The sequence below is a fragment of the Podarcis pityusensis genome (assembly GCF_964106645.2).
Source record: "Podarcis pityusensis genome assembly, chromosome: 15".
NCBI classification, from domain to species: domain Eukaryota; kingdom Metazoa; phylum Chordata; class Lepidosauria; order Squamata; family Lacertidae; genus Podarcis; species Podarcis pityusensis.
Window position 1 is genome coordinate 23,720,970 of NC_138040.1, and position 14,398 is coordinate 23,735,367.

General features: G+C 44.9%; 1 protein-coding gene across 2 annotated transcripts in view; it reads right to left on the minus strand.

Moving 5' to 3' along the window:
• The window catches only part of POU2F3 (POU class 2 homeobox 3), a 96,404-nt gene that overhangs the window by 51,658 nt on the left and 30,348 nt on the right, over positions 1 to 14,398 (minus strand). For both annotated transcript variants that reach the window (XM_080983631.1, XM_080983629.1), the window contains one exon: positions 2,901 to 2,935. In XM_080983631.1, the coding sequence (XP_080839757.1) occupies positions 2,901 to 2,935 (35 nt within the window). The remainder of the gene's footprint in view (positions 1 to 2,900; positions 2,936 to 14,398) is intronic.

Consider the following 14,398-nt stretch of genomic DNA (forward strand, 5'->3'; position numbering starts at 1 on the left):
CTGTGGATGTACGACCTGACTGCCTGTCTCCAGGCAGCACAGTCATCTGAAAGGGATTCCCATATTGAGGTTAATGCTGTCAGACATCGTAATGTAGAGTTGGTCTGCCAATGGGCCTGGTGCCCGAAGCCAGCTCCCTGCAGAGCATGTCCTTGGGGATCCTGCCATCTTGGACATGTGTGCCATGTGGACATGACCAAGCCAGCATAGAAGTTGCTGAGACAGAAGTATGAACATGCTGGGAATGTCAGCTTGGGAGAGCTTATCTTTGTTTGAGAGTCTGTCCTGCCATGTGATGCCTCAAATCTTCCTGCACATATGGAAGGCATTGAGGCATTGTTTCTGGCAGGTATAAGTTGCTCCCCTCTCAATACGCAAGCCTGGTAGACCTTCATATTGGTCTTTACCACTGGGCGGCAGAGATGGAGGGAGCTGCGGCCCAGCAGGAACATGAGCTTTTGGATTTGACAAATGAACTTGGAAAAAGCCAGATTTAGAAAGATAAAGTTTGGTCTAGTTTGGAAATGGGGGCTTGGATAGACCCCCCTATGCAGGGATGTTTGGACTTTTCAAGTCTGGCAATGGGCCGTGAGATGTTTGGGGTTGTGGGGGCTCCTAATTTTGGAAGGATTTTGAAACATGTTCTTAAATACCACATGGAGTTTAGTGTGGACTATGGAAAAGGGGCTGATCTGTTGAGAAGGGTCAAAAACATTGTTAAGCTGGAGTTCCCACGAGTGAAAGGAGCAGGAGACAAAGGAAAATACAGCTATAAATATGAAGAAGAGCCACGGAAGGGACATGGAAGGGACTTAAGGGCCTCGGATACAAGGTTGCCAGGTTAATGCGCTAGGTCGATGGGATAAAAAGGACTGACAAAACCCGGGACCAGGAGGAAGGGACGCTGGATGAAGATTGGATTGTTTTTATTTCTTTTTTTTACTACTAGGATTGTTTTATAAAATTGATGAATGTTAGAAAAATGTTGGAACGAAATTATTTGGCTTTAGCAAAAATGTTTAAAGAATTATGTAAGAATATTATGGTTATGAGAAGTTGGTAAAAATAAGATTTAAGTTTTAAGCTTTAAGGTTCTTTATAGTAAGATAAGATTAAAATAGATTAAGGTAATGAAATGACAGAATATTATGAAATATGGAAAGGATTTGCTGCGACAATTAATAATTAGGATACAAAAAAAGGGAGGAGGAGGAGGTCAAAGAAAGAAGGTAATGACAGTTGAGGATTTGAGAATGATGGATTTGTTTTTGAGTGTTTGTGGTGTATTTTTGTTTTTTGAATTTGTATTGTTTGATGTGGTTTGTTTTTTCTTTGTTTCTTCTTTCTCTTTTTCTGCTTTGTTCTCTTTTGTAATTCTAAAAATTTTTCAATAAATATCATTTAAAAACAAACAAACATATTGGTCTTTACCAAGTGCCTAGGAGTTGCTGGTGTTCTCATCAAGGGAAGGAGGGACATCCAGCTTTCCCAGACATGCAGAGTCTGGACGCTGCTAGCTGCTGTGTCAGTGACCACGTTTTCCCACTAGTACAGTTCTTGATAGTCCTTTGTTCATTGCTTCAACTGCTTGCTGTTGTCTGTGTTGATCTCTCCAGACAAGGTTTCTAGCAGTGCAGTTTTCCTGACTGTTCATCCAAAGGCTTTCCTCATGCCTTCATACATTTCGAAGGTCTTGCCAGTACCAGCAGCGAGTTGAATATTCTGGGATAGCTTTAGCAGGTAGTGACTTAAGTTATGTTTTCTGTGAAGTATACGTAACAGAACTTGCACACCATTCTCTTGAAACTGATGTCTATTTAGTGTTCTTAAATACTTTGCTTTGGAGCATACAGAACAACTCCTCCCCAGTGTTTCTCCCACGTACCTTCTCCAGAGTGACCCTAGGAGTCGATCCTCAGTGGCTGACTCATCTCCTTTCACCTTGATTGGCTCCAATCAGTACAAAGAGTGAAAAGTGGCCCCAAAGCTCCCCCTTCATGCTGATTGGACAGCTCTAAGGTGCTAGAAAGAGGACCCTGCTGCAGAAATAATAACTGGGCTTTGACTTAACCCTTGACACTGGAGCACTCTCCTAGAAAGACCTCACTGGCATACTGGTTTTGTATCTATAAGGAAAATTGGGAGGGACTACTGAAACATCCAACCCCCACCTGCAGTCTGAAATGGCACATCCCATCAACAGATAAATCATATGGGTCTTCTGCTGGTTTACTTTAGCCCTGGGCTTTATCAAGAGTATCTCTGCAGATGCTTTCCTGTTAACAACATCTGTCAAACGCGTCATGGCCATTTGCAGGTGTGTTTCCTAATAAACAGCCGCTTATCTCCGAGTTGTGCATGAGTCAACGCATTGATACATGCCGAGATGGCAACCCGAAGGAAAGTTAACAAAAGCTTCATTGATGATGAATCCCAGCCAGACTCCTGTCTGATGAACTTGCTCACGTCTTGAAAGATGCTCAGGTGGAAAAAATCTGAGATTGGGATCAATTTAGTTTACCCTCCAGACATGGCGAAGCGAAGCTTGGCCGGCATTCACTCTCTGTGGGTGGAAAGCTTGGAATCGTGGGATTGAAGAGCTGGAAGGGTCTTTGGATGCCATCAAGCCTAAGGCCACATTCACACTATACCTTGATCCATTTAATAGAATAACAGAATAACAGAGTTGCAAGTGATCCCCCAACGGCCATTGAGTCCAACACCTGCAATGCATTTTAAGCCTGTATTGTGAACATAGACAACAGGTACTAATTCAGATGTAAAGCACACAATTAACATCTCGCCTCTCTTCCATGCTCCTTTGAGATTTGGGTCACATGAAAAAACAAAATATCAACAAAGCCTATGTGGCACTATGCATCTGCACAAAGGGCATTTACCTGTCTGCTGAAATCCAGTCCATTTCGTTCATTTCCTGTAAATGAAATGAAAAGGGAGGGAGGGAGAAATTGAGAGAGAGTGTAAGATTAGTCAAGACTGTTACTTTAACAAAAGAACAAGTGTGCAGGTTCTCAGCTAAAGGCTGCATTTATCTACTAAAACCTGCCACAGCTCAGGACTTGGGTATCTAAAGCACCTCATTTATTTATCTATTTGCTTGTTTGTTTGATTGCTATTATTATTATTATTATTATTATTATTATTATTATTATTATTAAAAACCCACCTCCAGAAAAAAGCTTTTAGGGCTGTGCAGGGCTGCCTGCCCCCCCTCTCATGAGGCAGGGTGAAGCAGCCACTTTGGGCAGCACAAGCCCCCAAGCTGACAACCATATGGGTGCTCTGCCCATCCTGTCACCTCCACTGAAGAAGCAGTAGCACTGACATGGGTGTCCATTTCCAGTGAGATGTCAGAGATATTTCTGGTGAGAGCTTGGTGGATCCAACGTGGCTGGTGGCATAGCCGTGGCAGGGTGACCCATCTCATTTTTCCTCCTGCCATTGAGGTGCAGTGGTGTCTGGTGCCCATCAGAACTGGTAGGGTGGAAGGCAGGGAGGCCAACAGATGGTGGCACCAGAGCTAACAACAGACAGAGCCAACTCTAATTCTCATTTCAGCCTTATCTTCCTCCCTGCTGAGCTGTAAAAGGGCAACAGTGAGATCGAGGAAGAGGAAGCTGACAGGCAGGGCCTCCCCTTGGACTCGTTGCAAGTAAGAAGGCAGGCAGGTGGTGGTGGGTTTTATTAGGTAGTTGAGGGATTATATTAACTATATTTTATCCCTCTACAGGCCCCCATGTGTGGGTTAACATACAAAAAGGATCAACTTAACACTTGCACTTGCACAAGGCTGAGCAGAGCTTAAGTCCCATTTTAGGCAATTTAAATGAAAGCACAAGACTTTGTCATTGGGCTGATCTCCCCCTTTTGAATACTGAATACTGAAAAGTAAGTTTAAAACATATACTTTGCTCACAGTCAAGCATTCATCTTAGCAGCAGCAGCATTAAGAGTAAATACAGGTCAAATACTTGTGTTTACAGCAAAAACAGCTTCAGGCATGTGCCTGATGCTGGAGTAAGAAGAGGCCTGGTTGGCTGAAGAGAGAGGAGGAAAAGGAAATATTTATTTGCTTCTTCCTCCCAGTAGAGGAGGGGAAATGACATCACACAGAGCCTTCTCTACCAATCACATTTATATGGTCTGAGTCTGTCTGTCAGCAATACGACTCTATGGTTTTAACCCTTTCACATGCTAACTAGCAAGAATATGCCTTGTTACAGTTTTCTGTACATCTCCCACAAAAGGGGTGCTGAGGTTGGTGGGAACAGTACCCCATTGCTCCAATGCACCAGCCTCCAGCTCAAGATCTTCAGAGGCCCGTTACAAGGGTTGACCTTGTTAATATGCCACCCTGTGTGAGGCACCAGGCTTTGGGAATGAGCCATAAGGCTCTGGCAGAGTCCTGGAGCCCTCCCTTCTCCTTCCCAAAACCTGGTATGCACTTGCCCAGCTTTGAGAAGGAGGCATGAGTCCCCATGCCCTCTTCTGGAAACTGGGCAAGCACTTATCGGGCTTTGAGAAGGTGCCCACCTTGACTGCATGTCCAGTGCCCCTGTAGAGCTTGCACTGCCCTAAATCCGCCTCTGCCTTTTATCATCTTTGAAGAAATCTCATTCTCACACATGAAATGGGTCATCCTAACCGGGAGATGCCAAACTAATTACTATTTATCCCTTTGGCAGAACACTCTGGGGAACAAAATGCTCCATGACTCTTATCTCAAGGACTGATGCAACAAACCTGCTATGTAAGTTCCACTGAGGTGATAGCGGCTGTCGAAGGACTTGCCCAAATGGGTTTTAAGGAGAAGGAGGGGTGTGAATCTGGCTTGCCAAAGGACAGAACCCAACACCCTACTCACTGCTCCAGCCTCAGTGAGAAAACATGATCTAATTTATTGATATTCATAGTATGGTTTTGCATCCCAGAAATGGCACTCAGTGACACTTATGGCAATTAACCATTCAATGCACTCAAATGACATTAAAATTAAGAAATGGCTAAAAATCTGAATAGCGCACTGAGAGAAGTATAAGCAAACCTCCCCCACATCATCAGAGCAGTATAAAATGTTAGTCCACATCATTCTTGCAGGCCAGTCCTGTCCAGTTGTTGTTGGGCTCTACTTCCCAACAGCCTTAGACAACATGAGCAATGCTTTGAAAACCCCAGAATAAAAATAATAATAATAACATGACAGAGGGAAGGAGATTAGGTGAAAATCTGGGCTGCACCTGCCTCACACAGAACAAAGTTTCAAGTCTCGTGTGTACTAGACCATGTTTTCATTAATGTATTTTCATTTATTCATATCCTGGTTTTCAGCCAAGTTTGGCTTCCAATATATGATCAATACGATCTGAAGAGAAACCAGTCTCCTGGAGATGCCATTGGTTATGAAACTACGTCACCAGAGGTCCTAAGAGCCATTTAATACATCACGATGTCCGGACAGTTTTATCCTAAAGTACCTGCTACTATGGGACACAGGTGGCGCTGTGGGTTAAACCACAGAGCCTAGGACTTGCCAATCAGAAGGCTGGTGGTTTGAATCCCCACGACGGGGTGAGCTCCTGTTGCTCGGTCCCTGCTCCTGCCAACCTAGCAGTTCAAAAACACATCAAAGTGCAAGTAGATAAATAGGTACTGCTCCGGTGGGAAGGTAAACGGCGTTTCCGTGTGCTGCTCTGGTTCACCAGAAGTGGCTTAGTCATGCTGGCCACATGACCCGGAAGCTGTACGCCGGATCCCTCGGCCAATAAAGCAAAATGAGCGCCGCAACCCCAGAGTCGGCCAAGACTGGACCTAATGGTCAGGGGTCCCTTTACCTTTACCTTTTACCTGCTACTATGTTTCATTAACTGTGTTGTGTTCTGATCCATATATACGATGCACTTTTTCTATGCCAATAAAGGAGATTGATTAACTTAACTTGATCAATTCAAATCCACAAAAAGGTACACAGTATTAAATAGGTGGGATGGTCTTTGTGGCAGTTTGCTCTGGTGCCTTGCTGTTGGTGACCCAACTCAAACTCCAGGCTCTAACCTTCAGAGCAGTCTTCTGCAAAATGTTGCCCTCTGGATGTTTTGGACTACATCTCCCATAAGACAGAGCTGATGCAAAATAGAGTTCCAAACATCTGGAGGGCACTGTTTTGGAAAAGGCTGCTTCAGTGGAAAGGAGCAGAAGCACCTGTCGATGGACTCAGGAGCTGATGGTGGCAAAGGTCTGAACCAAGTTGTCCCTTTGTTGGTCTGCAGAATATTCTAGTCCCTGGGTGACTCAACAGCCCTTCCCCAATACCTGCATACCAAAACTCTCTGCCACTGCCCCCATCAGATCGATCCAGGACAAGACTCAACAAGCAAAACCCAACAAGCAGGGCAAGGTAGTGGAGACAAGGTGAGGAGGGTGAAAAAAAGGTGGGAGGCTGCAAGATTACGATCAGGGTGCTTTTACAGCTGCCTTTTGCACAACTCACTGAATCCGGCAGATAGCATTTTGAAAACAACTGTGTAAACAAAACTTTGCATTGACAAACAACATCAATGGGAAGCTGCCATAGACCTCTTCAGACTACTTATGGCTCTAGTGCAGTATTGTCTGCTGTGACTAGTAACCTTTCCTGTCTCCTGGATGTGCCATTGGTAGAACCTGAGACCTTCCTGCATGCAGAAATGTGCATTCTCCTACTATGGTAGAAACATACCGCAGATTGCAAAAAGCATTGGTGCAATTGACTGGGAATGTGCTTCTGGGTAAGTAGTGTATTGAGATGAATGGGATCCGACTAGGGTGCACTCCCATTAACATCTTGCTGGATTATCAGGGCACGAGCCCTTGCAGAAAACAATGGGTAGAAAACCAGGTGAACAAGCTGTTAAAGAAACATGCCATTGACTACAGGAGCAATAGACCTATGAATATGCTGCATATATGCTGCATATGCATGGAAGTACACAAATGTCTCCAGGGAGGATCACTGATCCCAAACAAACAGCGGCCAGTGCTGCACACGCAGAGCTGCGCCCAGAGGCCCAGCATGCCCCAAGAGGCATGGCACACCTGCTAGCGTTTTGAAATGCCAAGGAAAACTGGTACCGTGCCTGAAGCTGCCTCAGCAGGATCTTAACTGATAAGGCAGAGTACGAATATAGGGAACAAATGCATGCACATGTACATACCATGAACTCTATCATGGACCATGATGGAAGCGAAGGGAGCAGACATATAGTTATGCACTCAGAAGAACTTTGCTTAACCCTACGTGGGTGATGTGTCCCGTCCTGCACTGGTAATGCAGGGGCAAAACATTGCACGGTGCTCCCTTTATGTCCCTGTGGTTTCCCCCCAGATGTGTTGCTGGAAATGAGTGTGTATCACTCCTGCTGCTGTTTGAATAGTGGTGGTGACGGGGAGCAGCACCCAGACAGAAACGAGAAAGCTTTGGAAGGGGGCAGACATCTCAAAGAAGCAGATGAGATCCTGCCGTAATTCAGATCGCAAACCCAAAAGGCACATTTGAGGGCAAAGGACACAAAGCTCAGCGTTCATTGAAATGGGCGGGCGGGGGTGGGGGGAGCTGCAGTTGTGGTTGTTGCTCTGTTTTATTTATTGCGTAGATCAAATTTTCATTGTGATGTATGATTCTTTTTTGCTCGCGTATTTCTGTTTGGTTACAACCTGCATTTGGTTGTCTTATTAATTTAATAAAGAATTTGTTTCTGTGTGGGTTTGTTGTTTTCATTTGCTACTACATTCTTTGTTTTTTGCATTTTTATTTTGTAGACTGCCCTGCGATCCTTGGATGAAGGGTGCTATTGAAATTAAATTTAAAAATTGTTGTTATTGATAACCTTATTTCTGTAATTTTGGAGTTGCTTCTCAATATTATGTTGTAATGTTATAATCTGCTCCGGAACCATAAGGTGAAGGGTAGCTTAATAAACAACAACAACAACAATCACTATGACTACTACTGTTACTGTTACTTATTGTGCCTTTTCTCCCAAAGGAGCCCAGGGCAACAAACACACAAATGTTGAAACAACCGAAACATCCAAAAGCAACCCCACCACTTCTATTCTTTCCAGCTGAGTTTGTGTGGGAGAACTTAAGAATGCAAGAAGACTGATTAGACTAAAGGTCCATTTAGCTCAGCATCCTGCTTCTTCCAGTGACCAAATGGATGCGTGTGAGGAGCCCAGAAGCAGCAACCAAAGACAATAGCCCTCTGAACTTGGGTGATGCCATCATGACTAGTAGCCATTGAATGATCCATTTCCCATGAATTTTTGGTCTGACCCCCTTTCGAAAAGTCTTCTAAATTAGTGGCCATTGCCAGATCTTATGACAGGTGCCAGAAACGGCTTGACCACACCTGCCCACTCCAGAAGAATGTTGCCTGGCCCCCGAATTGTCAGCCCAGGGTGCATCCAGGTGACCTGTTTACTGAGCATGCACCTTGATTTGTTTTCAGGGAGATTAGATGATGGGTCTTGTTTCAATTAGCATTCCTTCCGATTTGTTTGTCGAGAGGTTAGATGACGTTGCATCAAACGTTGTCTATACTTCCCAGGGCATTTCCCCATCCCTTTCCTTATCACAAACTGTCCAACCTGGCGTGCTTCTTGCTCAAGACCTCCCAAACAACTAAAACTGTGCAACCTGAATTTGCAGGTGTGATTAAATCCCAGCTGAAAACAGAGTAGGGGAGTGGGAAACACAATCTGAAGCAACAGAACTTTATGGGAAGCTACTCTAAGTTGTAGGGCCTGAGATGCTGTCCCCCATCATCCCTCAAGAAAACTGATTTGATCACTTGTCATTTGTCAACAACAATGACAAAATGGAAAGACATAGCTTGCAGAAGGGAAAGAGGTGAAACTAACTAATTCTAGTCTATATTTCCATCCTTTTTTCTCCATGTGTTGAGGTATCTGGGCTCTTGGAATTGACTGGCCCCTGCAGAAAGTTATTTTTGGACCACCACAGAGTTTATTTGGGGTCTTGGGCAGAACACCGCTTTCCTTTTAAGCTAAAACAAAGATTTCCCAAGGGAAACATGTGTACCTAGAATGCTTCTAAGCACTGCGTTCATTTTTGAACCAGCACCTACAGCTGAGGCAATCTCCCACCTCTGTTGTGAGATGCGAAAAGCAAGAAGCTTCATGAAATGTCCAGTCTTGCCTGACTCCAGGCTACCAGATGGGTATAAACGCCAGGATAATATTTGCATTCGGTGAGAATCTCTCGTCATTTCTAGCTCAGCTCAATGCCCCCCGGGGTTCCGAGAAAGCCAGGCCAAATCTGGACCAAAATGCCAGATGCAGAAATGATTAATCCTCTTAAACAGCTGCATGATGTGTGTTTGTATGAGAGAGACCTAATTTGGCAGTTAATTAAAAAAAATCTGCTAAATTAATTGTACCAGCATGACAGCAGGGAAAGTAGTGCCAACACTCAAGTCTAAATTTGCAGAGAATTAAAGACATAAATAAATCTGTGTATTGGTCATTTGAGTGCTAATGTGCATTGAGTTCCTAAGGAGCTAAATGGATCTTCTGTGTTAGGAGGCATTATGCCTTTGAATACCAGGAGGGATCAATATACAGTGGAAGGCTGTTCCCTCCATGCCTGGAATATAAGTTTCAGTCTCAAATAACCTGCCTAAAAGCTATTTTTTGGAAACTGAATACTGAGTCAAACAAACAGAGCAGTTAGAAAAACATGAAGCTTCCTTATTCCAGAGTCAGGCCAATGGCCTATCTAGTTCAGTACTGTCTGCACTGACTGGTAGCAGCTCTTCAGAGTCCTGCTCAACCCTACTTGGAGAAGCCAGGGATCGAACCCAAGACCTTCTGCATGCAAAGCATGTGATCTATCACTGAGCCATGATCCTACCATGGCCAGTTCTTAATTTCTCCTTTGCACCTTGGCTCAAGACAATTTTTTCTGCCGTCCTAAGCATGTTGCCTCATAACCAAGTCCCACAGACCTCAGTGGGATTTACTTAAAAGTAAGCTCACTTGAGCTGGACCATAAAGAAGGCTGATCGCCAAAGAATGGATGCTTTTGAATTTTGGTGCTGGAGGAGACTCTTGAGAGTCCCATGGACTGCAAGAAGATCAAATCTCTCCATTCTTAAGGAAATCAGCCCTGAGTGCTCACTGGAAGGACAGATCCTGAAGCTGAGGCTCCAATACTTTGGCCACCTCATGAGAAGAGAAGACTCCCTGGTAAAGACCCTGATGTTGGGAAAGATGAAGGGCACAAGGAGAAGGGGACAGAGGATGAGATGGTTGGACAGTGTTCTCGAAGCTACCAGCATGAGTTTGACCAAACTGCGGGAGGCAGTGGAAGACAGGAGTGCCTGGCGTGCTCTGGTCCATGGGGTCACAAAGAGTTGGACACGACTAAACAACTAAACAACAATAAGCATTTTGAGAAGTCCATGGGGACAATCCTTCTTCTGTACACTTCCTGAATGCAAGTCCCATCTAAACAGAACCATTTCGACAGAGTTTGTGCAAGAGACGTTCCTACTGGATTATGCCCAGGGAAGAGGGGTCAGCTAAGGATTTTTGGAGAGAGCGCTCCCAGTTTTCCTACCTAACTGGATCCACCCCACTCCCCAGCTTGGTGTGCACATGCCAAGGGTGGTGTGTGCAATGAGCAGGGCTGGATCCCAGCAATAGATGCTGGGAGAGGAGCTTGCTTCCCTCCCTTGCTGGCCTGGCACCAGCCAGGCATGAGTCTGCTTTGCATAGCCTTGGCACCAGCTCTGCGACTTTGCCTGGGGAGGTTTCCCTGGAGAGGAGGAAGGAGAGAGAGAGAGTGGAGCAGCTCAACAGTTCCCGATGGAACTTCAGACTTTTTATTTTTATTAAAACGGTGAGATTTTGTGCGTGTGTGTTTATCACTCAATATCACTAGCAAATCAGACGATAAATCAATCAACTCTCTTTCAAACAGACAACATACACGCCACCTCCTACTTATGTCGCAATCCCAACTCTGGGATATTGATGAGCCTTGCAAGATGGTGAGGGCGGCTACTTTCGATCAGCCTTCCCTCAACCTGATACCCTCTGGGTGTTTCACAATACGGCTCTCATCAGCCCCAGGCAGCATGGCCAGTGGCCTGGGATTGTGGGCCAGCAACAACTGAAGGGTCACAGGTCCCCCCCCCATAACCCTTATTGAGTGTGATCTCTGTTTTCTTCCCTGTCTAGTGAATAAAATGAACCGACTGCAAGTGCTGGAAAGTGTTGATTCATAGCACAATCCTAACCATGCCTACTATCTTTTAAGTGCCTGATTGGTATAGAATGGGCTTCCTCTAAGATGGGTGGTGATTCATGGAAGTGAGCATATAAAGCATCATCAAACTGGCCAATTCTAGCATTTAAGTGGTCTGCCACTATCACTGAGGCTACAGGGAACTGATTTAAGGGTAGCCAAATTCTGTGTGTTTGCCATAAAACTTAGGGAACAAGCTGTGCTATCATAATACCAGGGAAAAAACAATGCTATCCAGGGTTGTAAAGACTGCAGAGAGAATAATTGGGTGCACTCTTCCCACCTTAGATCAAATCTATGCTGCCAGGTGCCATAAGAAAGCAGCAGAGATAGCGCAGGATAGTACGCACCCCGGAAATGATCGCTTTCAGCTTCTGCCTTCTGGAAGAAGGTATAGGGTTATAAAGGCCAGGACTAGCCGCCTGAGAAACAGTTTCTACGCAAATGCAATTCTGGTTCTAAACGCAGCATAAGGGGTCTCTATAGTATAGTGTATTTTAAAATGGGGTTTCAGAGTTTTTAGGGTTTTTTGAATGTTTTATGTAGTTTTATGTAGTTTTTCAATTTCATTGTTCTGCATGGGACAATGACAATAAAGATATCGTATATCGTATATCGTATATCGTATATCGTATATCATATATCGTATATCGTATATCGTATATCTAATGATTAAGGCCCTAAATGATAATTTCAGGTTATATGTTAGTGACTAAGTTTTAATTTACATATATTTTTAACTGTAGTGTCCCTGTTATACCTAATTGCAAATTCAAATGTACCCCTACCGTGTTTTATGACTTCCTTGATATTGTATGTGGGCTGGAACTGGTCTGTGACTGAAATAATAGATTCAAATTCAAACCATGTCTACTATCATGGACTGGTTGGATGCAGAGGAATGGTGGGAGGAACCTAGCTGGGGAACCCCCAAGGAAATAGGGCTCAGAGCTCAGAGGGGATTGGTGGTGGGACAACGGTGAGGGAGAAGAGGGACCAGACTGGGAAGAGGAGGTGTCGGAAGCTGAAATGGTAACAGGGCTTAGTGAGCTGGGAAGGTCAGTGGCAGAGAGAAGACCAGAATCAGTGGCAGAAGCTGAAGGAGGGAGAGGAGGGAGATAAAAAAAGCAGGAAAGGCAAGCTGAACCGGTCAGCAGAGCTTATCTGCACAGAGGAAAGTCAAGGGCCATCACAGTGAAAAAGGAAAGTTGTGATGTTGGAGATCTGTGATCCTGTCTCCTAAGTTCTTGCATTTTGTTTTTGCTTACTCCAACCTAGAAGATGGGGAAACTTTGTCACTGGATGCCCATCAGCCCCAGTCAGCATGGCCAATGGAAGGATTGGGTGAATCTGTCCATTTCAGTGTTTCATTTTTCCAGTTACTATCATTTCCACATTTAGTTAGTTAGTTATAAGAAGTCTTCATGAAAATTCAAGGGCATTTTGGTGCAAATTTCTCCTAGTATACACATTTTCGTATGCATTTTTGGCTAACATACACATTTCATTTGTAAAGCAATTTCCAGCAAAACATATTGCATTTTTGTATGTTCACTAATGCATGCATCCATATGCACATTTCACTGCATTTCTGTACAAGTTACTTGGCTGGAGAATGGCAATGCAAAATTCAGAAATGTGAATTTCAAAGCCTGGCTGCATTTTGGTCTGTGGGTTGTTTCAGAAAGTGCACACACACACACACAACTTTATATTCTGTGTTCAATGCACACTGAGATCTTGCTCTTTCTACTGAGCCCACACACAATTTGGACTGTCCCCGCTTTATATCCCTGATAAAGTGCATTTTCGCAAACTAGTTTCATTTTGAAAATAAAAGCTCATTGCTGATTGATTCTACTTTACAGTGTGTTGCCTTTGAAGGCAGTGCCCACTCACCTGGGGAATGGGGAGAGGGCAGCATTTATGGCACAGCACAGCTGCAGCTGGTTCCTGGCGGGGAACCATCCTCCACGTGGCCAGGGGATGGAATTGCCACTTGGCACCACCCTCCTTCAGCCATGCTGGGCACACATCTGGGGCCGACCTTGCCTGCAAGGCCAATCAGGGCAGGGGGCAGGGGGGCAGGGCCCTGCTGCCCCTTCCATATTTAAGAGGGTGACCATGTGCAATCTGCCTTCTTTGCTGACTGTCAAGAGATTTTTTATCCACCCACCCAGTCTGCTAGGGGCCCTCTCAACGGGAGAACAGGCAAGTTGGCATAAGGATCTTGCTAGGGTTTACTTGGCTGTCATATTCAGGACCAGAGGGGAATTTTCTCCTGTAAGCAAATTGGCTGGCTTGCAGGTTTTCACCTACTTCATAGCAACTATCACAATTTTGGAAGATAAGGCATTGGGCTGGATCTTTAGTCCCTATGGGCTAATGGCTTCCAGGAGGACCAATAGGTCAAAACACCTCTCCCAATGGCAGCTTGTGCCAGGTTGTGGCACTCAAATCCATGTCGGGGGCGAGTCTGCAGCACAGAGTTGACCCCACAGAGTTCCTATCAGGCATCACGCAGGCTGCTTGGTGCTGGATACATGCCCAATGCCTTAGCCAAGCCTACTTGCATCTGTAACAATAAAACTGTGACCTAATTCAACCCAATACCAATCTCCTGTGTTCATTTCCTTGGTTTCTCCCCACACTGGCCACGAACATCTTGCACCTGTGGTGGCAAATGGAGGCAGTCCTAACCGGTGTGTGTGTGTGTGTGTGTGTGTGTGTGTGTGTTGTATCCATACCAGCCCAACAGCATATGCTGTGGGTGGGTGCACAATCACCAGTTCCTTTTTCCTTGATCTGGGGCAGGTGTGGTAAGAGATAGGTGCAATAACCTAACCAAGGGGAGGGGTTTCACCCACCCACCCACCCACCCTTCTGGACAGTAGGATCTAAAATAAGGTTACCAGATTTTTATCAATGAATCCGGGAACACTTTTCAACTTCAATGGATTTTGTCAGGGGACTGATTTGTAAATCCAGGGACTGTCCCTGGGAAACGGGGACATCTGGCAACCTTAATCTAGGATCAATCTAGATTGAAAGTAGCATGTTGAGACTGCTG